Source organism: Trematomus bernacchii, unplaced genomic scaffold (genome assembly GCF_902827165.1).
Source record: "Trematomus bernacchii unplaced genomic scaffold, fTreBer1.1, whole genome shotgun sequence".
In the NCBI taxonomy this organism is placed as follows: Eukaryota; Metazoa; Chordata; class Actinopteri; order Perciformes; family Nototheniidae; genus Trematomus; species Trematomus bernacchii.
Window position 1 is genome coordinate 6805797 of NW_022987477.1, and position 26800 is coordinate 6832596.

General features: G+C 40.6%; 1 protein-coding gene across 4 annotated transcripts in view; it reads right to left on the bottom strand.

The window, feature by feature from the left end:
- Nucleotides 1-25097, bottom strand: part of asap1b (ArfGAP with SH3 domain, ankyrin repeat and PH domain 1b) — a 47667-nt gene extending 22570 nt beyond the window's left edge. For all 4 annotated transcript variants that reach the window (XM_034146643.1, XM_034146633.1, XM_034146652.1 and 1 more), the window contains exons 1-6: nt 24374-25097; nt 8339-8411; nt 6271-6416; nt 4641-4715; nt 4152-4201; nt 3846-3975 (exon numbers count right to left, since the gene is read on the bottom strand). In XM_034146643.1, coding sequence (XP_034002534.1) covers nt 3846-3975; nt 4152-4201; nt 4641-4715; nt 6271-6416; nt 8339-8411; nt 24374-24499 — 600 coding nt within the window. In that variant the 5' untranslated portion in view covers nt 24500-25097. The remainder of the gene's footprint in view (nt 1-3845; nt 3976-4151; nt 4202-4640; nt 4716-6270; nt 6417-8338; nt 8412-24373) is intronic.
- Nucleotides 25098-26800: the final 1703 nt, after the last annotated feature.

A 26800-nucleotide genomic window follows, 5' to 3' on the forward strand; every position in this document is an offset into this window, starting at 1 on the left:
CTTGCCATAGACACTTAAGAGTATGAACACTTTGCATTATGATAATCACGTCTGAGTGCTTTGAGAAAGCTTTGATGTACGAGCCATGACTGCCTTGACACCGGGAGTGGGGACTAAAGTGGTAGAACACACTTTCAGTACAGGAGAATACCGAACAGTCTGCCTTGATCTAAAAAAAGATTCAAAAAGGATGATATTTGCATCATAAAAAGAGAGAACAGCCTCCAGAGGAAGTGCTTTGTAGACGGCATGCTCAGTCTGAGTGTCTGAACATTCACGACAAATCTTCCGACAGGGCTCCCACAAAACAAACAAATATATAATAATCTGAGTTTATCCTACAGCATGGAGATTTTTGACAGAGTCAGACCACTTTTAGCTTCACAGCAAGATTTTATCATCCACACAAAAGCTTCCAACATACTGTTTCAATGTGCTCCTTACATCACGTGCGAGGATGCATGTGTACGCATGAGTGCATGTGTATGTGCGTATTCGTGTGTATGCATGCATGTGCTGTCCCCTTTGTCTGGCTGACAGCGCCCGTTGGATGGGAGATTATCCACATTTTGTCTGCGGCTTCAGTGTTTTCGGAGAGCGCTGCCGCAATGTGCGTGTTCGGACTCTTTTGTGCGAACGAGCAGCATCGCCGTGTCTGAGCAGGACATAATGCAGCGCGCTGAGCCCTGCCTTTCCGCACTCCTTCCCCATCAGCGGGGATGAAAAGGGCGAGAGAGTGAGAGCATCCAGTAATCTGGTGATTGAGTAACATAGAGAGGGAGAGAGCGTGAGAGTGCACGCACACACAGAGAAATGAGGTTAAGTGGGATGAACAGATTGTACCACTGACTGCAGCAACTCGCCCTCACGCAGCAGCAACGCTTGGAGTTATTTTCTGATGACTGTTGATTTAGGAAATGTCTTGATTATTCCGTCTCCTCTTTTTATTGGTTTACAGATAAATCACATAACTCTGTGGATGACGTAACACAAAACTAGGTCAGATTTGATACATTTCTCACCTATGAAGTAGGTATTTACTGACATAAATGATTTTGACTGAGCAACATAATGGAAAACTGGGACTTTTTTGACTGAGCAACATCTATGGAAAACTGGGACTTCATATTTTGAATACAAAGACTCAAATGGTAAATTGAAGTTATTGAAGTAACTGCTTCAGCTCGTATACCTTAGCAAAATAAAGTACATTATCTAGAAAATCAATAAAGTATATGCTAATGGTTAAAGTAAGCAGATATGATGAGGGTGTTTAGCAAACCCAGACAATAAAATCCTTGACTAATAAAAACCTTCTCACATCAAATGCCAAAAAAAATTGTTTAAGTACTAATTATGAATGGCTATATAATTCCAAATGTAACAAAATATATTAAAGAATAACAAGATAGCTATGGCGAAATCATTCTGATGGTTATTTCCTTTATTACATTATATCATATGGCACAATAACAAACCGCTATCTGAAGAGGTTGGTCAGATCAGAGGCTCAATAGCAATGATTCTTTAAATACAGCAGCAGCTGATGGGATATCTGGCTTTCAATTTTTTTAACCCAAACACTGAACTGTACTTGGCTTGAAACACATCATATATGTATAGAAATGATTAAATTCTGCTCGCATAAAAGAGCCATTTAAGGATTTTTTTTAAACCGCAAAGTCGACTAACTACCATTTATAGAGAGGCTGGTTCAGTATCTAGTGGCCAAAACCACAAAGGCCTTTTGTCTGCTGCTTTCAGCCCGGAACAACCAACATGCACTGTTCACGGGACTCGTGCAGTCTTGTGAGAACAACAAATCAGCATCATACTGTAAGTCAGCGCACAGACATGAAAAGATCTGCTGATCATTAGACATTTTAAATCAAATATGGACATGAGGCAGCCAATGAAAGAGGAAGCCAGGGCTAATACAACGTGGGAGCTACAACCCTGGCATCCAACATCAACTGGAGGCGGGCTACAAAAATGTACAATACACTGACTGTTGAACAAATGTTCTAAAATCATAAAGAGACAGAGAGTCAAAGGGGGACAGACATACGGCAAAGATACTGTGCGGGGTGAACAGCTGCATGCTAGCGTTAATGTAGTTTGAACATGATACGCATATTCTTCGATTCAGTTGGTCCAACGTCCAAAAATCATATAAAACATGCTTCTAAAAACGTGTCTATCTGTTTTGTTTTTTTTAAATGTAGCCTTAATTAACAGGGGTTGAGTATAGCATATTTACATCTTCATTCATTCACATAGCTATATCTACCAAATAGAAGAAATACAGTTGTGTGTGACCATGACAACCAAGAGAGCTTGCAATTGGCATCACGAGAAGGGATGCAAATGATTTGGAGATAAGGGTTTCGTATTTGATGCCAGGGTTCATACTAATGTTAGCACTTAGCTCTGTTAGCATGGCTGGAGTTATCTTTTCTTCTGTCGTTTTCTTATCCGTTTCACTTGTTTGATTTTTACCGCTTTCTCGAAAACATTCAGATAAACCTGACATCCTTAAAGACCTGTTCTGCGGCAGACTAAAAAGTGTGAACACAGGTGGGAAATATGAGCAAAAGGAACACCTCTGAGTCACTGTTAGAGGAGGGCAGCTCAGCATGGGAGGCCACAAAAGGACTGCAGCAAGTTCTGTCGTGAATAATTCACACAACCAGCAGCAGTGCACCGGCATCGGCCCATTATGTAATTTGAGTCCAAAATCCTAACAGGATAAAACAGTGAACAAGGCGTAGGCGTCACCACCCACGACTAGAGAGGATTTTTGGCAAAGGAAAGTGAGATCTAACAGTTTGTTCTGAGTCTCTTGAGCACATAAAGAACTCACATTAGTTTTACACTTAATTCTAGCAGTCGGATTTCTTTAAGTGTTAGTCTTTGAGCGATAAAATGGAAGATAACTCAAACTGTGTCACAACACGCTGAGAAGCAAGTACACTGAACTTGAAGAACATCTGAAAACACTTAAATTAAAGTCCAACAGTTTTACTTTTTATTATTAGCTGCTCAAATATCAACTCATCACTGGCCATGAGATGTTTAATGTTATATTCAGGCGTACGTTGTTCATTAATTAATGTATCTTTTGGGGCTGCTGTAATCCCTACATGTGGAGCTGCAGGAATTTTAAAGATATTCTCTAAATAATTCAAATTATCTTGAGAGAAAAAAAGTCAACTGGAGCTTAAAATTCCCTTTAAATGCAGCTGGTACCGAAGACTTTACATACATATACATATATGATTTGAATAAGTGGGTGCTCAAACCAAAAATAGCACTGCGTTGGCGTTGGTGGGTTCAAGTTGCTTCAAAGAAGGACGAACCACATTAAAGAAACGGTTGGATTTGGGTGTCATGAGCCATGATAAAACGGTTATATAATGTCCTTATTCAGTCCAAATAATGCATACAAATACAAAAATAATAGTATGACACGCTTGCATATACGGTGTTACAATATTGTCAGGGCAACATCAAATGATATTACACTATATTGCTGCAAATGTTGAGCAAGATTAAACTCTCTTGCCAGACAACGCTGTGTTTTTTCCCCCATTAAAATAAATGAAGATGCCGTGTTGTTCGACACAGTGCAAATGTTTCTTCCTACAAGCTAAAAGAACATCATTGTGAAGGTGAATTTGTGATTTACAAAGAGACAGCATCATAAAAGAGGATATTTGGAACGGATCACAATGCTGTGCGGTGGGGATTTAACCTGTAATGTGGCCCTGGCTAACGGCTGGGTTCCTCTGATGTTTGATGCCGACCAAAAATGTATTTTAGCGTAGCTTCATTTCACAACCTACCTCGCACATCTGCAGCTGGAAGAGACGCCGCTCCTTCTCCATCTCCTCGGCGATCTCAGCCCCGGTGATCTCAGTGCGGATCATGCCATGTTGCTTGGCATGCTCTCTCTTCTCCTTCTCGATCTTTGTACTGTCACACAGGAGAGGATAATGACTACTTGTATATTTTTATATCATCAGTGTAGGTTTGTGTATGCAATATCTTCTGGCATACGCAAACAATACTGCTGCACATTAGAAACCCTGATTGATTCATTATTCAGCACTCTTTAATGAGCATAAGTGCAACTTTAATTATCCACTTACAACTTGGCCTCGTAGTCTTTCCATGCCTTGTCGAAGGGCTTCTTAATGTCCTGCGGGAACAAAGGAGGACAAGCGTCAGCAAACAGAGAGGTCACCGTGGGGACGGAGTTATTCGCCGAGTTGGATCACTACCAGAATTCCAACAAATGCCTCCCTCCGCTCACGATTTATGCTCTGGACGTCTGGCGAGCGACCGCACCCCTCCTTGTACCCCAAACAACAACGGTTCATGACCCAGTTACTCGCCACCCGCCTCAAGCTAAACTCAAAGACAGTGTTTACTCTCTGGGAGATTTACAGTGGGAGCTTTTAAACAGAGCGCTCTCCCCCGTGTCCATGGCCTCTTCTCGCTTACACTCAACTTACAGTGGTTAAAAGAGAGATCTGCTGACGAGGCGTATATATTTTTTTCCCTGTCTTGCCGTGAGAGGGCCGGGGGAGGAAAAAAAAAAATGTCAGGAAGAGAAAATGTTTTACAGTAAACCTTACCCCTTTCACGCCTTTCAGATCGCCCTTCAGCAGCGAGTCCAGAGTGAAGATGACATTGTGGCTGAGGCTCTGGAGCTGTGAGAACACACACATTTATAATTACAGTTAGAATGTAGCTGTGGCCACAATAAATCACAGATAACATCACACAGGCTGGACTCTTCTCACAAACAAGTATTGTCTGTGAAGCTCGATATAATTCATTACTCCAGAGATCCATTGTTTTGTTTATAAAAAAACATCAATGATCCACATGGTTACACTGGGGGACATGTCATTTGACCCGTTGGTAATATAAAATATTGATTAGTGCAGCTTTAGAGGATTACATCTTTATGGGTCTGAGTAATGTAGACACGGAATGGCAGTTGTTAAGTACAGGAAGGTGGATTGTTCAAATTGTTGTCTTTTGAGGAGAAATATCAAGCCGGCCTTATCCTTTAACCCACAATGCATCATCGACACATTCTGCATACGGCTGACTGAAGTCATCAGCAACATAATGGCAAAAGTGCAAGTTAGTCTATTGAAGAATTAGCTTGTTGCCAAGTACTCGGGTTGCTCAGCAGCTCGAACCATTAGGATCAGCAAGGTCATTTACAACAGTACTAAGCATTTAAGTCCCTGTTGTTGTTAGCCAAGTCCACACAGACACACGGTCAAGGAAGTAAACAACCCCTAATGGGCGCTAATGTGCTTCGTAAGTGCCTTTCTTGCATATGTCCAACGTCAGGATCAATCCTCTACTGGCCGGCTGCCGGTGTGCATCCTGGAAGCGGGTCTTTTAGTGCATCATTATCAAAAAAGGGGGGAATTTCCATTGATAAAGCCGGCAACAACAAGGCCAAACGCATCTATAAAATCCTTACATTTAAGCCGATAACACATGTAGAACATCTAGGACAAGCACAATTCATCAATTCTCATTTGCAGTGTTCGCACATACCAGCAGCCTTAGGGGCGTAGATATTGAAGTGTAAAAAAGTCACTCAATAAAACACTCAAAATAGAAACTAGGGGAAAACTAAGAGTAGGGATCATTTCACTTCGCAGGTATGAAAGTAGTGCCAACTGGTGGATGATTTAGGAACGTTTAAGGACACACACAGTTGTTCCTGGTGCTGCCGAGTGTATTTATGGAGTCTAATCTCGCTGTCAGCCACACAGGAAGAGAGGGAGAGAGCGGCGACTGGCTCTTCTTCTAACAACAATCACTCACAGAGGATTCAAACAGGACACATTATTCAACAGAAACGTCAGGGGAAATCCACGGCAGGAAGATAAGAGCTGCGACTGGGGGGAAAAAAACACAAAGCTCGGGGGGTGTAGATACAGCCGCAGTCAGCTATACCGTCCAAACGAGATGACAGCACTCACTGTGTAGGCACATTTTACAGTTTTGAGTGTGAAGACTGATGAACCTTTATTCTGTGAGGAATCAGCATTAATAACCTCTTGACCTTCCCCACTACTAGCCTCATCTCTACTCTAATCCTAATCTTAACCTTAAACCCAAATCCACTTAGAAGTAGAGACAGGAAAACTATCTTCAGAAAGTATTCTTCTTTCTATCCATGTAAGGAGAAGCACACATAGAGTTCACATTTTACTGACATTACGTTGGACTCACCAGGTTCTTCAGCAGGGCAGACAGCTCCTTGGTGAGGGAGGAGAACTTGACAAAAGCCGTACCCAGGTCGGGGTTGTCCCGGCTGATGAAGTTGCTGCCAAATTTATCCAGAGCCTGAGTGTAGTTCTCTTCATTCTGGACGTGGTCTGTGTGGGAAACAGAGGAGAAGGTTCAACCACTGGTCAGTTAACTGCCCTGAACTCTGGCTGATGATTAGCATGGTTAGCATGTGTACAGGGAAGGAAGTGGACGATAGCATTTGCATGTCTTGATGGTGGTTAGCTGAAGGTGCAACGGTCACAAAGGTAATGGTTGGCTGGGAGTGAAACCTCAGCACTTTGTATTACCAACTGAAATGTGCAGATCTGAATATTAAAAACTGTCAAGTACAAAAAGATGGCAGGTTTTCTTATCACATAGTGTCTGTTTTACATTTTAATTTATGCAAATACAGATAGTTTGCTGGTGAAGTTGACTCAGTGGGTCACAGCTTTTAAAAGAATATCCAAACGGTTTGATATATTTTACAACAAGAATATAAGTTAAAGCCAATTGAAGAAAAAGGGCTAAGAACAAAAAAGAAAATCAGTGAAATGCCATTCTTTGTTCTAAAAAAGCAACACAGGAAAACACCTGGAGGAAAAAAGCTTATAAATATTCTAACATCTACTTGTGATGTTCATAATAATGGAAGAAATATTCAACACATCCTCCAATGGAAAGGTCCTTCATCAGTGCACCAACTTAAGTAATACAATAACACGTGACTTTCACCAGGAATTTCTGATCAGTGCTGCTCCGGAGAGACTGCGTTTTTATAAATGTTGACTATATTTAGTCGTGCTGATACGCAGCAAATGTCAGCATAACGAGACGTGTGGTTTTTTGTGAGAGGCAGCTGGAGGCATCAGTCAAACAGCAGCATCATCTGTCCTTGTGATGGATGGGGAGGGGCTGCAGGGGGAGTGATGTTCACGCTGTTGCCAAGTCTGAGGAAGAGTCCTGAGAGGGAGGTCAGGTGAGACTAACACCCTGCAGAGCTCCTTCCTGCAGCAGCCATTTTGATCTTTTGGCATACTGGAATTCAAAAACCTAGTTTGTTTGGCATGTATGGGCCAAGAGAATACTGAATGTATATGTAAGGATTCAGTATTTGTGTGTGTGAATGTTATTCCTGGAATTAAACCAAATCTTTGACACTATTTATGGTCTGCTACAGCCATTGTGTTTACTATCTGCAATTAGCTCTCTTTATAGTAGGTTTTATTAGCTGTGGTGGCTATGCTAGCTAGCTTTGGTAGATGGTGTTAGCATATACTTGCCCACACATTCCACGTGCCTTTATTTATATATATTTGTAATAGAAATAAATCATATTAAGTTCTATTTCACATATAAGTGGTTGTTGTGTCTCCATATAAACCATAACTGATATTTTAAAGATTACAAAATGTTGTTTTTGGACGATTGTGTTTTTCTCAGATTCTAACCATTTCTTACATTTGCAGGTGGCAAAAACATCCCATTCTTATTTCTATTTTGAGATCATATGCAGTTTTTTTTTGCTCAATACCACTAGATTTAGCCAAAGCCACTAACTATTGAAGCAAGTGGCTTGAACTAAGACATTTGACTTAAGAGTTGTTCCAGTTGTTATGAGGCTTTTAGAGTTTCTCATACAAAGAGTCACACTGGCAGTAAGGTAGGCTGTCTTTTCTCTGGAGGACAACCACACTTTATTTGGGAGACACGCATCTGAAACTGTCAATTTAAAGGGTGGAGACTGCTCTCAAAAGTATTCTGTGGACAATTACTGAGGATCCGTGCCACAGCAACGAGCAAAACAAACTCAGGTGTCGGATTCTGGGACAGCCTGAAAACACAAAACGCCATCTGTTCCACAAAAGGCAATGTCCCGGACAACAACGAAAAAAGCATTTGTATTGAAGATATTTAAGAGATCCTGGGCTCTCCTCTGGGGGTTTTCTTTGGAAAGGGTTATGAGTACGTAACCAACCATCAGCTAAAGCATGCTAAGGCCTGGTATATTTAGAACAGACAGTCTCACCTTGTCCTGAATTGTAGATGGCCTTCACTGATTTCTTCACCTTCTGCAGAGATGTTCGATCCTGGTCCAACGCCTGAGAAAAAAAAGGAGAGGAAGCTTTTAAAAATCTATTCATCCTTGAAGAACATATTGAAGACATTAATATCAAAGGACGTCAAGGATCATGGGGATATAATGCTACAGCAAACTTGAAGAATTTAGAGCATTAACACAATATTTGCTCAGTAATTCAAACCATTCATATTCAAAAAAGCTAAGAAACAGTGTTTGACCTGAATATGGCATTTTTATTATTTAAATTCTAACTGCTGGAGCAAAGCCTTTGTGCTCAAAGCTAAATAAATAAGCAGGGTCTCTAATTGTTTAGGATATTTATTAGGATAATTACTCATAATGAAACATATTAATGCTAGAAAAGTAAACACAGTCAGTGGCCTATTGTTACTGTGAGTTATCCGTCTCACTTTATTGCAATTTCTTAGAGATTAATGTTCCGAGGTCAGCACCCAAAGCGCATGGCAGTTGAAATAATGACCAATATAAATAGAAAACCACTTCCAAAGACGCCATAGATCATAACACTGGTGGTAACTCATTTAGTGAAGATTCATATCTATATTTAGAGAAAATCCTGCAACGCTATTTGAGACAAAACCATTCTAGGTTGACCCTTGAACCGATTTACCGCTCGCTAAAAACTGCTTCACGCACAAGGAAAATTCATCATCATAAACATCATCCACATAAAGAAAGACTCAGCATGTGCCCGTATTGCTCAGCTTACTCCCTGCAAGAGAAGACATCAACTACATCTGAAGTTACAAGACATTCAAACACATCATGATGTGTGCCCTGAAAGCTAAACACAGTACATTTCATTCAAGGAAGACATGTGACATTTTAAATGAGCTTTTAACTATATATTTTTTACAATTGCATTTAGATTTTAAAGCCATTTCTTTTCTTTTTCAACCAGTCTTATAATAATCTTTCATTTGTATTCAAATACTGTTTTCTTCTCATAACCTCATCTGTAAGCATTTGTTAATGTTGTTCTAAGTTTGAGCTTTTTTGCTGTTTTTATTGCCTTTTTCAATGAATATATTATACGATGATATTATTATATGTTAATAACAAAGGAATAATTTGCAATCAGTAGATATAATGTGCTCTTATTTGTGAATATGGTACATTGTTGTTGACACATTTATTTAAAAAAATGGATAATAGACTGTCTGATACTTTCAGTCACTTGATTACATGTTTGGCAATTGTTTAAACCACATTTAAACCTTAAAAGTGTGATTCACCATCAGATTAACTAAGTAAACTAGTAAAGGAAACAATTCGAACTCTTGGTAAGAAATGTTTACTTAATTTTGCTTTGAGGAAATTCTGAATGCATACATGAAAGTACATTATGCCTGCATGGATACAAAATCCCAATGCATTTGTCCACAAGCACTATATGACCAATAAGTGATAAAACCCTATTATTCCACAACACCTTCCCTGTTATTATCTTTACAGCAGTTATTTACCATCCCTTTTTCACAGATTATCATCTGTAACCACCGTGTGATGAAATAGAAGGAGGATGTTTCTTTGTTGGGATTATTGGAGTTAAATGCTACTCCGATCTGCCTCATGAATGGAGAATGCAGCAAAATTGAGGTCAAGCATGTATTCCTGCTGCGTGCTCAACAACCTCTGCAACAACAAGGAAACCACCTGTCATACAAAACGCTGTCTGTCTGCGTGACGTTTATTATTGTTTGATATTGAGCAGAGACAATCGGGAGATGCTTCAGAAGCTCCGGAATTACTTTCCACTAAATGATTTAAAATGTGAGCATGGTATTGGTAGATATCACACTAATTGGTCCTGACAGTACAATGATTTCATATGCAGACTATCCTAACCAGAGGGAATGGAAGCATTACTGCCATGTTTGCTTGTAATGGATGATAAACACCAGCAAACACACCATTACATCAAGGTCAGGCGGTTAAGAGCAGAAGCACACACACTCCACAGAAGGCTAATTACATTTTTGCACCATAATTAAGGTGTCTTCAGCTTTACATGGCTCTTCCCCAATAATGGCAGCAGTAGATTGCCTGCTGCAGGGCCATTTCTGCCGGGGGCCGGACCCTTTGATCCCCTTGGATATGGGAACCCTGCTGCCCAACACACCCCCTCATTATTAAGTTGTGTTTGGCTAAACAGTGGCCAGGCAAGCTTGTGCATATGTTTGTAGTACCATTATCTTGGCCAAAATGGGTTTTCTCTCAATAATCACTATAATTAAAATCTTCAAAGAGCATAAAAACATACTTAATAGATTAAAAAGCTCAGGTTGCTCATCCTGAAAACATGGGAAGCGAAGTGGTTATCTTGGTTTTTAAAGATCAAATACAATTCGAAGACGTCACCATGAGGTTCCTTGTAACTGTGAGAGATAGTTTCAATTATTAATAGACTAAAACGTGAATTATTTAAAGCAAATAAAACATAAATCAGCAGACTTCTTTTCATATAGCAGCGAATCCAGCTAAATGATTGGATACGTTCTTCATTAGATCCCCATAACAGCCGACACATTTACTAACAAGCTGCGTCACTCGCTCTTTCCGCAACACACCAAACCCCGCCCCTCGTCACTCAGTAGTCAGTCTTCATTGAAACGTCTTCAAAGTCAATCTGTGATTATTCAGAGGCTGCAGTGCCGTGTGCTGATTAGGATGAAGAGCACGAACAGAGGCTGAGCAGGCTGCCTGACGTTGTGGTGCTCATGTTGAGAGCAGCTGGCACCGCCACCCAAGGGTCACCCATAATCCACTCTGTCTGTTTTTGTAATTACATATTCAGCAGTAATATAACAGCCTTTACAGATTCACTTCTTTAGCTGTTTTGTTATTTGGATTTATGGTGAGATTGTCCATACAAATCTGATTAAAGAAATGCTTTGTGCTGTTTATTTTGAATACAAAGACAGGGAAGATTCATTCATACATTGGCCAGTACTCTTTAAGTGGTAAATGTGACCAAGGTATCTTGAAGATAGGGTTTGTTAAAGCTCTTATCTTTCAGATTTTTAGTGGGGGAAAAAGAATCAATGAAATAGCACTGTCTTGGCACACATTCTTTACAAACCCCTTGGCAACAGGAAAGAATGCATCCAAACTCAGCTCTCCAAAAGGCAGACAACTATTGAATATATTCAAATTGTATCTGTCTGCCAGGAACCAATGGCAAGCTCCAAATCATCCCAGGGGGATTTGAAAGTGTGACAATGCCAAATCATCTGCGCTCGTTTGTCCAAGTGACGCATGCAGACGATTTATTTAGTGCCACAGAGAAAAAAAACAAGGGATAAAATACGTTTTGTTATTCCACTGAGAAATATCTATCATGAAGAACCATGTGTGCTCTGAAAGTCAACATGTCAGTGTCAGAATGCTTTTAAGTAGAAGTCTGTCAGAAACGGAGCCAAGGAGGTCAAGGGCCAGCTTATAGGAGGTGAAGGGCGGTGGTGGCGCATGGTGCCTCAGAAGGAACACATTTTATACCCAGCGTGAGCTCTGAAAGTTTCTAAAATGTATGACGGTCAAATTCAGGAGGCAGGAAAAGCTCTTTAATACTGTTCAAACATGTTTTTTTTAAGTGAAATATTCACTTCTTAAAGCACACAAAGGCAATCATTGAAAAATGGAGAGCTTTGATTAGGCTGGGTGGACTGATGCCTCCGAGTATTGAGTGGGTTTTTGTTGGTATTGATTGTAGGGTCAATAAGGTTGACACCAAATACATAGATCCATCTGACATGACATTGGATGATGTAAGATTATCAGTTGGTGGTTTAAAAAAGCAATCAAATAGTCAATAACTCAACGTTATTGTTTTGTTCAACAGTATAAATAACCAAAAGTACTCAGTTTGCTATCTTATAATACAAAAAATAATGCATTACTTTATATTCTAAAGGTTGGAAAGCAGGGAAGTTTTTATAGTTCAGCGTTAAAAAAAATGACTGCTGCATAGATATAAGATATAGGTATTCCTATCATTTGGTATCAAAACCAAATGTCAACCTCTAGCTTATGGCTGTTGCATACTGAGTAAGCAATTGATGCAGGTTTAGATAAATTGCAGTTGAAGAGCACTTGGCACCCACAAACCACTTCATCGACAACAATCTTCAATGAAAGCAGACTGATTGAGGACAAAGAGTGGGGGGGGAAATCACCATCCTTTTATGCTAAACCTGGCACATGATTGGTAAGGATGGGAAATATAACAAAACTGTATAGTTTTAGTCCATGAATCCAACAGAGATGTGCCAAAAACCGACAAACATTGGGAGCGTCCAGCTAACATCTTGGTGTTCTGGGCTTTTGGTCAGACAAACCAAGACATTACCAAGAGTCCGTTTGTTATTTCAAAGTTAAAATAGAAATAACCCTTGAAAGAACCCATGTGACCAAAGGGGTTAATAGGGCTGACTTCCTGGTTCCCAAACAACCGCACCTAGTCATGCCGTTGAGGTTGAATCCTTGGGGGAAATTGGTGGTTGAAGTGACTGGGCATGACTGACTGGAGGCCGTCTCAGCTTCACGCTTCCTGCCCCAGGCCTTATCCTCACTCAGCAGCACTGCCGTTTCCCCTGCAGCCGTCCTTTGACAGGAAGCAGGAAGCGGCCAGGCTTGTCTGTGTCCTGTCCCGGGTCGTCAGCATTCCGTCTAATGACACTAACTGCTCTCCGCTGACAGCTGGAGAGTAAAACAAAAGACGCGTTCTGGGTGTTTTTCTTCATCTGCTGATCCACTCTTAGACTCCTGCTCTGTCCCTTTCATGGCCCGTTAGTCATCTTTCTCATTTCCTTTCTGAACTCATCCTTCCCACTTCGGCATTTGGCAACGCACTGTCGCTGTGGTTGTACGGTTACCTTGGAGATGTGGTGTGGCCGTGTCACACGTCAGCTCAACATTCTTCATCGTGGAGACTTTGGGAGGCTCTGACTAACTCTGCTCTCTGTTTGTCAGCAGAACTGAACTATGCCACTGTGGCAGATTTAGCTTTTCACCCAGATAAGATCAGACACCCAAGTTCTAAGAATTGCTATTATGCTGATTAATTCAAGAAACGGGAATGTGTGTTTAATTCCTGTTTCATTCAGTCACATCCTTTCTGACTCACAGCTAAACTGAAGGATACACTTGAATACAGAAAATGTTCACATACTGAAAATGACAGCAATAATGGCTTTTCACGTTCTGTTAATATGAACAAGTCAAAGAGGATATCACTGTCTGTCACGTCTTTGTGTCTGTCTGTTGAGTCTATGTGGCATGAGTCAAGCAGGAAGGGCGGGGAGCTGCTTTCATTGGCAGGAAACAAATGCACATCCTTTTTTTTCTGGGCCTGCAGCAGGAGAGGCCTTCAGATTTCCAAGTGGAATGGGAAAAATTAGAGGATGTAACATTTTCAAAAGCAGCTGAGGTAGGATGGCCTATTTTATACACAAACACAGAAACACGGTATTGAAAGAGAGCGATTGACTGCCAGTGGTTTTGGTTTTGGTTAAGAGGTGTATCAGAACGACCACATGACTAATGTAGTGCATCTGAAATGGATAATAAAAACGAGAAGTATGAATGAGACTTCGTGTTTTTCATGGTTTTGAAATGAATGAGGATCCCAAATTTGTATCAACATGAAACCTACTTTAGATTAACCATCGCAGCGAATAAAGAATCAAATGTATGTTTGCTTTCGCTGTCTTTTTTTAAACTGGGATTAGTATATAACTATAGTTCTTCTTTATAGTGGGAAATAAGAACATTTTGGATGCCATCTAGCACCTTTTTAGTACAAGGAGCTGCAAAACTAACATTATACCTTGTCATTGTCATACCCCTCATGTTTGATTTTTGTTTAAGTCATTGGCAAGATGCTTTATCATGAGGTATTCTGTCAATCAATGAGACTAAGAGTCAAATTATAACTTGAAATTACAAGGCAATCCATACAATAGCTTAGATGGTTAGGATATTTCAGTCTGGATAAAGTATCTGACAGACTGACCGACCGACAGCTAGCCCAAAATGATAAGGAATTCAGTTATTACAAAAAAGCAGCTGCAGAGCAATTCATGCCATCATTTGATTTTCACAAACAGTGTCTAACAGGTTTTGAAATAGCACTACCTGGGTGCATTAGATCTGATACCTCGTATAATATTACCCCTGGCCTACTGAAAACTTCTCTAAATGTATCAGTACGTTCAAATATCAGCTTATCATGATAGCAACACTTCCTGTACTGCTCAGCCTACTTAAGAGTCAGATTTTCCAGCATGCAGCTCGTTGATGCATCGCCTTTTTGCAGCCAACTCAATTCCCATTAGTGGCAACCTCCCATTAGCACTTCAATGTCCCACAAGGAAGTCCAAACCGCAATGAAATGTCAACAGTCCCTGCTCTGCGCAGTATCACCAAGTGATGTTACTTTGACTAAGAATAAAATACATTTACAGCGGGGATACAACAATTTCAGGAAAATATGACTCTAAGCTGAGTCACTGGGTAAGATATCTACTCTAATTAACTTATATCTAATGCATAAATCCTGACTTGCTAATGTTATTGGCCACTAAGAACATCAATACTAGTCAGAGATTACTCCATAACGTATTGCTGCTATTAGCATGCTGATTTTTGCTCTTAAGAGAGAGAAATTAACTGCTCAGCTGTGTGCTTCCTGTGCTGAGTTTATTGCGGGCCACACGGTGGATGAAGCAAAGTCGCCGAGCTGCTAGGACGCCGTTTCTTTGCCGCAGATCTCGCAGGAACTGACACGCATGCGTGCAGCCGGCGAAAAGCCAAGCCAAGCATGCAGCAGCGTTACATTCACACTTCATTTGGCGGCTTCCCTCTGCGATGCTTGCTCTCTCTTTCTCTCACTCTCAGCCCACTACTTTTTTTTCTTCTTCGAGCAATGTGCATGTTTTCTCAATCCCACCCACACACTGCTGCATTGGACTGCACTCACCAAACGTACCATTACAAAAAGCTGCATACCTTTATCTGTATTGTGTCTACCAGTCAGGAAGTCATTATTCATGTGAGGCAGCTGCTATTAACAGGAGAATAGTGGGAGGAATTGCAGCTGATGATTACAAAAATGACAACTGGCATCCTGTTACTCATTGTGTTTGATATCGGTGACAGAAAAACAAAAAGCAGCAGAGTAAACAGGTTGTTTCCTGAAGAAAAAAAAACATTAAAACTCAGGAAACCTATTTTTAGTCAGGGTTGGAGGAACTATTATAAATGGTTGTGGATTTTGGCTTCAAATGTATCCTTTATTCCTTGAAATGCCAATAATTACAAACAGAGGACCTATCAACCTGCAGATTATTTCTTTTTATTTCAACATATTTTCATTTGGCATATAACAAACTAGAATAATGTCCAAAGTAACATCCTTACCAACAAACATTTGAATGCCTAATCAAGTTATTCGGTTGACAGCTAATCATCCCAATTGAGACGATGAGGGAAAACATTGCTAATTTATAGAGAATACTTTGAGCGTTTGAGTATTGGTCACATTTCTACAATACTACACTAGAACAGCTGGCAAAAGACCAACTAACAAAACAGCACTGCGTAGGTTGATGAAAGATAACCTAAAATAAACTACTCCACGCTTTTATCTTAAATCTTTCACTTATCACTGATCGGCTGATAAGCCTGCCAGCTTTGCTTCCTAACCCTCCAGCAACTCACATTGTAAAGGCACTTTAGGCCAATCTGCCAAAGAATTTGCTCCCTTGATAAACACGCGCAATCTAAAGAAACGTTATTTTTTTAGCCTCTGAGTAACACTCCTGCTCAACCGCTCGGTCATGATTCCCTGGCCAAAGTCACAGCCTCTTCAGAGCTTTACAGCATTCCTTGAAGTTTGTCTGCAGACCAGTCTCGAATTTCACACTTTATTGGACTCTCCTGGGTGAGCGAGCAGCTATTCTAAAACCACAGGTGTATCCACTCCCACAGGCCATTTGGACGCTCGCATATTTTAAGCAACTGGACATACAGAGGAACTGGAATAAGGCGTAACTTCTTAATGCACATTTCCACTTGGATTTCCCCATGTGAGTACTTTCAGTGAGTGGAGCTCTGACAGCTGCTGTTAGAAAGTGATGTTAGACTTTTCACTGACTTTAAATGGACTTGTCTTGAAGGCCTGTCAATGCCTTTCCTGCAGGCTTGAATGCACTTGGCTGTGCTGGGAAAGGTTGTATACAAATTCGACACTGAAGAGATCTATCAATTGTTCAGCTGCAGCACACACACACACACACACACACACACACACACACACACACACACACACACACACACACACACACACACACACACACACACACACACACACACACACACACACACACACACACACACACACACACACACACACCACACACACACACACACACACACACACACACACACCACACACACACACACACACACACACACACACACACACACACACACACACACACACAACCACACACACACACACACACCACAACACACACACATCACACACACACACACACACACACACACACACACACACACATCACACACACACACACACACACACATCACACACACACACACACACACACACACTATCCAGGGCCAAACACCATCAAAGCGCACAGACAAGAGATGCACTGTTTACCCCCCAGGCCACAATAGGACGTCACGGGATAACCGTGTCTCCTGGTTCTGCAGGGCAGTCACCAATGTTCGAATCATAGAAGAAGAGCAAAGAAAATGCAAAGTATTGAACAGAGGAGAGACCAAGCTATGCTAGCAAATCTCACAATGACAATGCTAACATGTTTAAAAGGTATAATGTTTACCATGTTCACCATCTTTGTTCATGCTAAGCGTAATTTACGTCTTAGCATTTAACACAAAGTACGCCTGAATCTGATGGTAATGTCATTAGTTTGCTGTTTTTTTGTTGTTATAAACCAAAGTTATAAACAAACTGAAATGTTGACCAGAGTGTGCTAAATAAAGGAAGGTATTTCCGTTCTTCCTGAGGCGTGTGTACCAAATGTCTTAGCAATCCATCCAATAGATGTCCAGATACATCAGTCGAGCCACAAATGTCAGCTGGTGGTGCTAAAGGTCAAGTCAGGGGAAAGTCAGCAGGATGAATCCTCTAAAAGTCACGAATGTCTGGATCACATATTGTAGCAATCCATCTTATAGTTGTTGAGATCTTTTCAGTCCATCAGGTGGACTGATTGACCTTCATTGTCTGACTTATTAGCCCAAATGCTAGCATGACATGCTAAGTTGTTAAATACAATAATTACCTACAAGGTTCAATATGTACCTGAAACATACAAGTGTTTCTGTTTTTGTAAAGGAAGTAGCATTTGTTTATTTTGAAAGACAGAATATTCACATTAATTGATGAAAATAATCAAAAGTTGTAGTAGCCCAAGTCAGCCATCTTTATAAAGCGGACAATATTGTATAAGATATAATGTAAATGTATCCCAGTTGTTAGCTACATCGATGCACAACGAGTTTTTCCATGAGAGATTAAAATGGCTGTCGATGGAGCAAGATTTAAACACCATCTATCCGTGTGAGGTAGGCTGCAAACAGATGTGAACACTGACCCCCTCTTCCTCGCCTAAATCTGGGGTAGAGCAGGCGGATCAGAGTGCCGGGGCAGAGTCTGGTCCGGGGCTAATCCGCTGCCGGCTAATAGCCCTTGATGATATACGCAGTGCAGCTGTGGCAGGAAGGTAGGCCAACAGCTGTGGCCCACAGACCGATTATCAGATTTCAGCCACAGACGGCAAACAAGCCGACAAACAAGCAACACAACAGAGTCTCCCCTCCTGCTGTGGGAGACAGAACAAATTAGAAAATGGCTCGGAGGTTTGTTGGTATTTATAGAGGAACATTCAAAGGAACATTCCCTTGGATGCTCCTTTATTACAATTAAATAACACTCCAGTACGGTGCCGTAGCTGTCAGTTATGCCTTTTTCCTGTGCAGACTGTAATTATAAGCAGCTGAGTTGTTCCAACAGTTCATGTCAGCATCCTAGTTATTTCCCAATAGGAACATATTGGGAATTTCTGACAGCAGCAATACAGCATCTCCTTGGTGGAGGTAAACACAACTAAGTCAAAATGGCAGACAAGCATCCATTAGTGGCGGCTAAAATACTACAATAACACCAAATAAAAACATCCAATTAAGGCTTAATTCACACTTATGTTATGTGGCTACAAGGCTATTCAAGTGATAACCATTTTTGAAATAATGGCAGAATGGGGGATTGTCCACTTCTTTACATTCTGACGACATAGCGAGTTTAAGGCCAAAGGCTATGTGGTACAGTTGCTATGCTAATGGCCTAAATAAAGCCCTTTAGCATGCACTATTATATCAGGTGATACATATTTGCTAGCAAACAAGGAACCCAAACACAGCAGAGGAAATTCTCCCAAAACGTTGGTCCTTTATCTTCTTTTCACTTCTTTGCCTTTTCTCTTTATTTCCGCCTTTAGGTCAATAAGTGTCACTTGACCGGCAGTATAAAAGCTCTATTGATAACATGAAGGCTTAAAGGCAAAGAATGTAAGATGAGGAACTACTCAATGTGTATGTTTTTCAGCCCTTCTGATAACAGCAACCTTTTAAAACAAAAAGCTACCTTACAAAAATATGTTAATTGTATACCTACATATCTGCGATAGCATTTAGCTAATTATCGTGTCAACAATTCTAACTTAAGAAGCAAGAAATCCATTAAAAGTGTCACTGTGACTTTTGAAACCCCCCTCAGCACTGTAAATGTCAGAAATAAGTTTGAATATCTTTTTAATGACCACTTTAACTGCATTATTTTAAAGTGCATTTTAACTGGAACAAGATGTCATGTGAGTAACGGTGCCAAGGGACGAAAAATGCTCCCATTCTCTCACCCCTTATGATTCACTGGGTTTGGTGACATGGGGGACAAATGATGAATAAAAAGCCATAACTTCATTCATAATTGAATCTGACACAGCTGTGCTCCTTAGTTGCAAATGTTGCAGAATGGAGCTTTGAATAGCCAGCACTCGCTTTTGTTATGTAAAGCCAAGGATGATAAAAACCCGCCTCGTTCTTTTGAATTATGGTGCATACAATTTGTAGGTGGTTTCCCGATGAAGACCGGTCAAAGAATCAGCCAAATGAAAAAAAGCTAAACATTATCTGCTATGTGTGTAGATATTGTTACAACTGACTCCCTGTTAGTGGACTAGATGTTAGGAAACATGTGACCAAGCTGAAGCCTCACATGACAGCGTGTCTTCTAGGAAATGCCCTCAGGTGCTTTCAGACAAACAACCTAAAGCTGGGATAATTAACATTCTAAGTGTTTGGTGATTTGTGGACTTCCAACCATGGTAGATTTCTCTAAACATCCCCTGCGGATGTTTTATCAAAAACAAAAGTTTACTGTTTCTACAGCTTGAGTGTTGAGTGTGTTTTATTTTCCCACGTCCGTTTCAGGGTTTATTTTAGATAATAATGCCTACCCGTGCTCTGGCTGTGATCAATAACTTCTAATTTCCACTATTGATAGCTTTTATTGTGAGAGAATCACACTCATCGGCTATATAAAATGAAATAGTATTATAGGCAATCGTCCAATCGACACACAATTCATTTGAAACCTGTGAAATGCAAAATGTGTGGTCAAATGTGAATATTTGCTGCCAAAATAAGTTTGCAATTTGGACAAAACTAGACGAACAAAGACGTCCCATCCTTAGGTTTTGGAGAACTGCTAATGGCCATGTTTCCCTATCCTCATATCTTGTATAGCCGAGACGATTACTTAACTATCCTGAAATGAAAATCGACAGTTTAATTGCAGTCCAAGCTGTGCAGTCTCTGTTGCCTGAGTGGGTGAATAAAAGAGTGATTGACTGAGAAAGTGAGCATTCGGCCAAAGGTGCCGCGCCAAGTAGAGAACTGAACATGAGACTGAGTTTTTACCACCTCAAAGTGAACACTCGTCTCATGAAAACCGCCACGACCTAACCTCATAAATCTATCTTAAAACGACTTCTTTGTTTTAAAAGCCAAAGCTTCAGTTGGTCTTGCACTCCTTTGCTTTGCTGGCTTTTAAAGCACATTTCCTCCACATTTGTGCATGTATGTTATTGATATCTTGCTAACAGCTTCTCAATGGTCACAATCTGCACAGGACAACTTTAATTCTTCCAAACTTAGATCCAACTTTTGATTGGAGTGACGATAAATTCACATAAATGAACTAAAGCTATAAAAACAATGGTAGAAATGTTAAGTCATTTACTGGAAACAGTTATAGAACATTTTTCGCAATCTATAAATGACTCTGTGACGACTTCGAGCTAAGATTTTTACTCAAAAATATCTACGCAGTGGTTTGGAATATAGCAACTCATTGAGCTTTTTCCAGGTTATCATCTAACTCTGTGATGTGTCTTCTGCGACTGAAAAGGCAGTTATATAAAAGTCAAAAATATAAAAAGGTCTCTGCCTATTGCTAAGCCATGCTTGAATAGAATGACTGTGAAAAGTCAACATTTCTCTGGTCCAGCCCATGTGATGTGGTGCGAGAGGCATGCTCAAAGGAATGCCACTGCAGTGAGGGTTTCCCTTGTATCGCTGCTATGGCTCTGTGTGGTTTAGAAAAGCAAACCCAGTGACGCAAAGCTCCATCTGTGGGGCAGAGAGGGACACAATGCATGCCCCACGGGGGAATAACAAGTGCTTGTAAAGTGCTAATAATAACCTATGGTATATCAAAAAGCAAAAAGCCTTAAGGTAATAACCTGTGACATTTTCATACAAGCAGGATTTTCTGGGGGTATTGTGGTATTTATAGTTGGTTGAGGTATTATGTTTGCTCTACTTACTTCTTTGTTAATAAAAGCTGAGTTTAAGCAGTATATTATCAGCCATCTCCAGGACTGCAAGAAGGATCTGTAAATTGTTAACATAAAGCGATACAATTTTGGGTTAAAAGTTGTTAGCCAGGAAACCAGAGACAATAAATACTGATGCTGCTTGAATTGTGGCCCAATGTTAATTGACCAAAAGTATTAGATGTCACAAACTAAATAATCAAACATAATCTTCCAATTTGTAAGAATGTATCAGTTTGTGATGCTAAAAGTGTTGATTTGTCCTGAAGGGGGCACTCAAAAATTGTATTTTAACAAATATTTAGCCTTTAACAATGATTTGGATCCCTACTATTTGAATATTGCACTAGTCCATATTACATATTTATAACATTTGCCTTAATTGTGCAGCCCTGGTTAAGATATCTTTCTTTGACACAAACTGGTAGAGAAACCAACTGACCAACAATGTCACACAACCAAATGTGTTTGGGTTACAGCGCCTAAAATCCAAAGATTGTATTGCCGTTTCTGAAGTCCTTGGAAAACCAATTGTATGACTTTGAGTTCCTGGAATATGGGAGAACATTAACTGTTGATGAATGGAAATACTTGCAGCTATAATCTCTGCTATATGGATGAACAAAATATGATTATCAACTATGGTCCCTCCAACTTCACCAACAGAAAGTCCAACACTGATTTCTGGGAAATGCAGTGGAAAAAACACCACATCATGACTGCCTAGCACCAAAGATGACACCAAAATAAGAAGCCACACCACATACCAACAGTGCTTCCACTATGCCACTATGCCACCACACACACACACACACACACACACACACACACACACACACACACACACACACACACACACACACAACACACACACACACACACCACACACACACCACACACACACACACACACACACACACACACACACCACACACACACACACACACACACACACACACACACACACACACACACACACACACACACACACACACACACACACACAACACACACACACACACACACACACACACACACACACACACACACACACACACACACACACACACACACACACACACACACACACACAACTTTTTTTTTCCCTTCCTTTTCTTTGCACCTCAAGATGACTCAGAGTGACTACAATCCGGTGTGTCAAGTCACCCCCTCAAGTTACAGCATTAAATATTCAAGCCGTACCTTTGCATTATTTACCTTGTCAACATACAGAGGAAATTACTTGGAGGAAAAGAAAAGGGATAAATGCTTTAAATTTGGGGAGAGGAGCTCAGTAATAAAAGCCTGGGACACTTTGAACAACGCCTCCTCAGGCAAAGTGACGCCGAAAGCAGTTTTACTTCAATGCAGCAGGTCTATGATGCAAGTCAGTCCCTACATGTCTACGCAGGGATCAAACAGGGTAGCTAATTTCATTACAAACAGACACTAATCTAACAATTTTCATGGCTTAATGCTGGCTGCTGATGGTGTCTTCTCTGTCTGATGGGTGTATCCCGGCTTTAGTTACTCAATATCCTCGCCTCAATGTTTCAGGGGCATCTTGCCTTTGTTTAAACACTGAAGAGCATGTTGCTCACTCTTTGGTACCAGTATAATGGTCTTCCTTGTCATGTGATCCCTGCAAAAAATTCCAGAGCGGCTACTGAAGCCCAGCGCACATGGCGGCCCTTTCTAACAGATGTTTTTCGTTTGTGCTGCTGCAGTCTCTGGGTTCAGAGGCACAGAGCCAGAGAGGTGATTCATGATGTGAGCCTTTTCCTTGTTACAGTCAGCAGACACAGAGTGTGCTCCGGGTTGAGAATAGACACAGGCCCGGTTCTGTTTTGGTTGCTTTATTATACATATCATGATATATAAAGATGCGAAAGATTGGAGATAGAAGTGATGGATAGCGAGGGCTGGTACTGTAATGGCCGTTTAGAATATAAAGAGTGGCTTTTTTTCCTTTACACAAACATATCTGGTTACTGTCCTCCTCTGCTTACATCTGTACAATAAATAAACCGTTTAGTTTAGTCACGTTCAATGTTTCTGCTTTACATGACAGATTAAACTAAATACTGTGAGCCTGAAGTAATTCATGTCTGCAGCTAAATGCACTTTAAAGTGTGAAATTAGGTCACGTTTTGGCCTTCACGGACAACAGTGAAGGTGGGCGCTCCCCTGGTTTGATGCTCCATTTAATCATAGCAGGAAGGATGCCAATGGAGGGTGATGGTGGGGGTGGGGAGGTGGGAAACACACACATATTCACATAGCAACCCACCTGACTGGCCTTATTACACTGTCCCTACATGATCAGAGGTGACACAGCAACATCGAGTGTGACTTTGGGTGTGTTTCTGGATCGTTTTAAATAGAATTTGGCCCATGTAAGAGTGGGGAATCTCTTTAATCCTGAAACGGTTAAATCCTGATTTGACTGCCAGTGAGTAGAGATTGGTCTTTCTTTATCTGTCACACACTCACACACACTGCCACAGCCTGGCAGCATGTTCTGAAGCTGTGAGTGATGTAATAGTGAACACAGAGAGCTGCAGGCCTGAGTGCACATCTTTCTATTCCTTACACCACCAGAGCCATCCACCCCCTCTATTAGTACTCTACAGCTCTGGCAAGAAAGAGCAGCAGCTTCACAAACACACAAGATGATAGTTCACCTACACACACCAGATCTGCATGTGTGGAGGGGGGAAATGTTGTCAGGAAAAATGCACTTTCACAGAAAAAGCAGCTCAACAGGTGCGGATCTGCAACATTCTTATGCATTTAAGGAGGTTTTGAAATGCTGTCATGTATCAACAGTTGAATTTTTGGTTATGTAGCCTTGGTTGATGTTATAACATTCCACCCTGAAAGCCTGTTTTTCTTTTAATTAGATGCATTTTAATATAATAATATAGTTTATTTGGTTGTTTTGTTAAATCATCAATCATCCACCCATCCATCATGCACACAGCCCGCAGGCAGGCTGACACCGTGGCCTTACCTCCTCCAGCACATTCACGGTGTTCCTGCAGCTCTGCAGTCGGGTGGTGAAGCTGGATGTTGTCGGGGAATTGTAATCCTCTGTTGTCTCCGAGAGGAACTCGGACACCGATATTTGATCCGGCATCCTTTAACGGGGAAAATGCCCACAGCAGGGTCGGCGATGAATTCTCAGAAAGCTAAAACCATGTAAGATTAACTGAAAAAAAATGATGAAAAAGCAGTGGTGTGTCGGCGAGCCGATGGAAGGGGAATGTCGATTTTTTTTTCTCGCGCAAAACTGTTAAACTATCGGGATGATTAAGACGTGTCTTCTTCTCCGGTGACTTCTCAAATGACTTCACTGTTCCCCAGGGGCCATGGGAGGAGGGAATTAACTAAATTTCTGCAGGCTCTATTCCCTCGGTGTGTCTATTCCTTGAGTGGATGTCTAAAAGCGACGCATTTATAAATAGTGTCACTCTGCGTCTAACTAAACCTCAGAGGAAAAACCACCGTAAAGAATAGCGGATGCCCTCATTATGCTCTACAGATGTTCAATAAACCGCTTGTCGTCAAAACAGCCCACAGTTACCAGTCTCTTTTTAGAATTTATCATAGTCCATGGTCTTCCGAGGTCGTCTCTAACTGCAGAGGGGTTCGGTCCTCTGTTCTTCGGCCGTAGTTTGTGTTTTTTAACGCTAAAAGCTGCCGCAGACACATTCACTGCCACTCTCTCCTGCTCGGCCGCGCTCGAGCTTCTCAGAGCTACAGTCAAGCTGGGTGTACGGAAAGATGGGATTTCCGGTCAAGGTTTTCAGAGTAAAACCATAGGGTGCAGTTTTATTTTATGGCTGGTTCATTTTACATTGTTATTACATGTATATTATTTCAACAATTAACTGAACCATAGCTTGTGTTTATATCGATATTTATTTTATCATAAAGTAGAAGCCTCTGGTCAATATATAATTTATGATTTTATTTTGAAAACATAATTACTTATTTTAATGTAGTTTGTTCGCATTGGTGGAAACTTCACTTAACTCCCTCCCACCCACCTCGCCTGGTTGACTCGGTCGAGGAGCCAGTCTGCGCATGCGTGATCTGGAATCTGTGACTGCAGGGAGAGCCCACAGAAAACAACGATTTACAGAAAAAACATTAATGCTTCGTTTGTTTGACTTGTAGCGACACTGAGAAGGCTAGTTACAGACCTGAGTGCCATTAGAGAAATAGATTCAGAAGCCAAACCAAATAGTATTAGTTGGACCTTGCTGCCTTCAAATGCAAGACAATTCAACGTAGGCCTACATGTTTAATATCAAATGTTTACTATTGAAAATCGTCTGGTATGGCTTCTATTTTTTACCGTAGCAATCATGTCAACGACGCAACACTTTGAGAATCACTGCTTTGGCATATCATTTCACCACTGTAGTATTCAGTTTAATGATCTTTTATGTTTTTTTTTGGGTTTTGTGTGAAAAGTTTTTGTTTTTTTAAAGAACCAAATGAAGCATTACGCTGTTACAGCTCATTACATTATTTTTCCTAGGCAAAACTGGGCATTGATTGGTTTAGTTGCATTAGTGTCCCCTACCGTCAGATGAGTACAATCAAATTAAAGTACATTTATGGTCACATGGGGGAAAATGTGTGTTTCTTGGAATTAAGTAAGTGGTAGGATATATGTCATACTAGGTGTCCAAATAATAATCGTATGACTCACTGTACTGCCGTTGTCTAAATAGTACAGTTTTTTTTCTGAAATAAATGCATTCTAATTTAATTAAAAGCCTGATTGTCCCTTCATAGGTTGCTGCCAGACAAACACATAAAACAAAATGAAATACACATGTAATACAATATGTGTATGTATAAGACAAAAACAGATAGGAAGTATGTCACATAGTAACATGAACTATTTCCTTGTTTAACCAAGTTCACAATGGTGTGTCGTATTACCTACACATCTCAGAGACAATGGCCCCCACTCTAAACCCATAGGTCATGACTCATGACCTTCCCCTTACCAGTTTGTTGTTATATCTCATAGTTATAGATATACAAATATGTATACTGTAACATCATACTGTATGTAGTGCACTTAAAGAACAGCCTTTAGTGGTTGAACAGTTATAAAATGTAATAATATCCCCCATTAATCCAAACATGGAGCACCACCTTGTGGACGCCCATCAACATTAAAATCAGTGAAATGTAATCTTCATTCCCAGTGATTCCCAGCGAATTATTATTATTAATATCTAATACTTATAATACCTGTTTTTCTGTTTTTCCTGTGTTTTTAAAACAATAATGTCATCGAATGATTCTTCTTTATGTGAAATGTATTGTCAGATGCGGTAAAATATCTCATGTTTAATGACTTCCGTTTTACTTTAAAAATACTGACCGGAAGTTGCGTTTTAGATTCTCGCTCTCT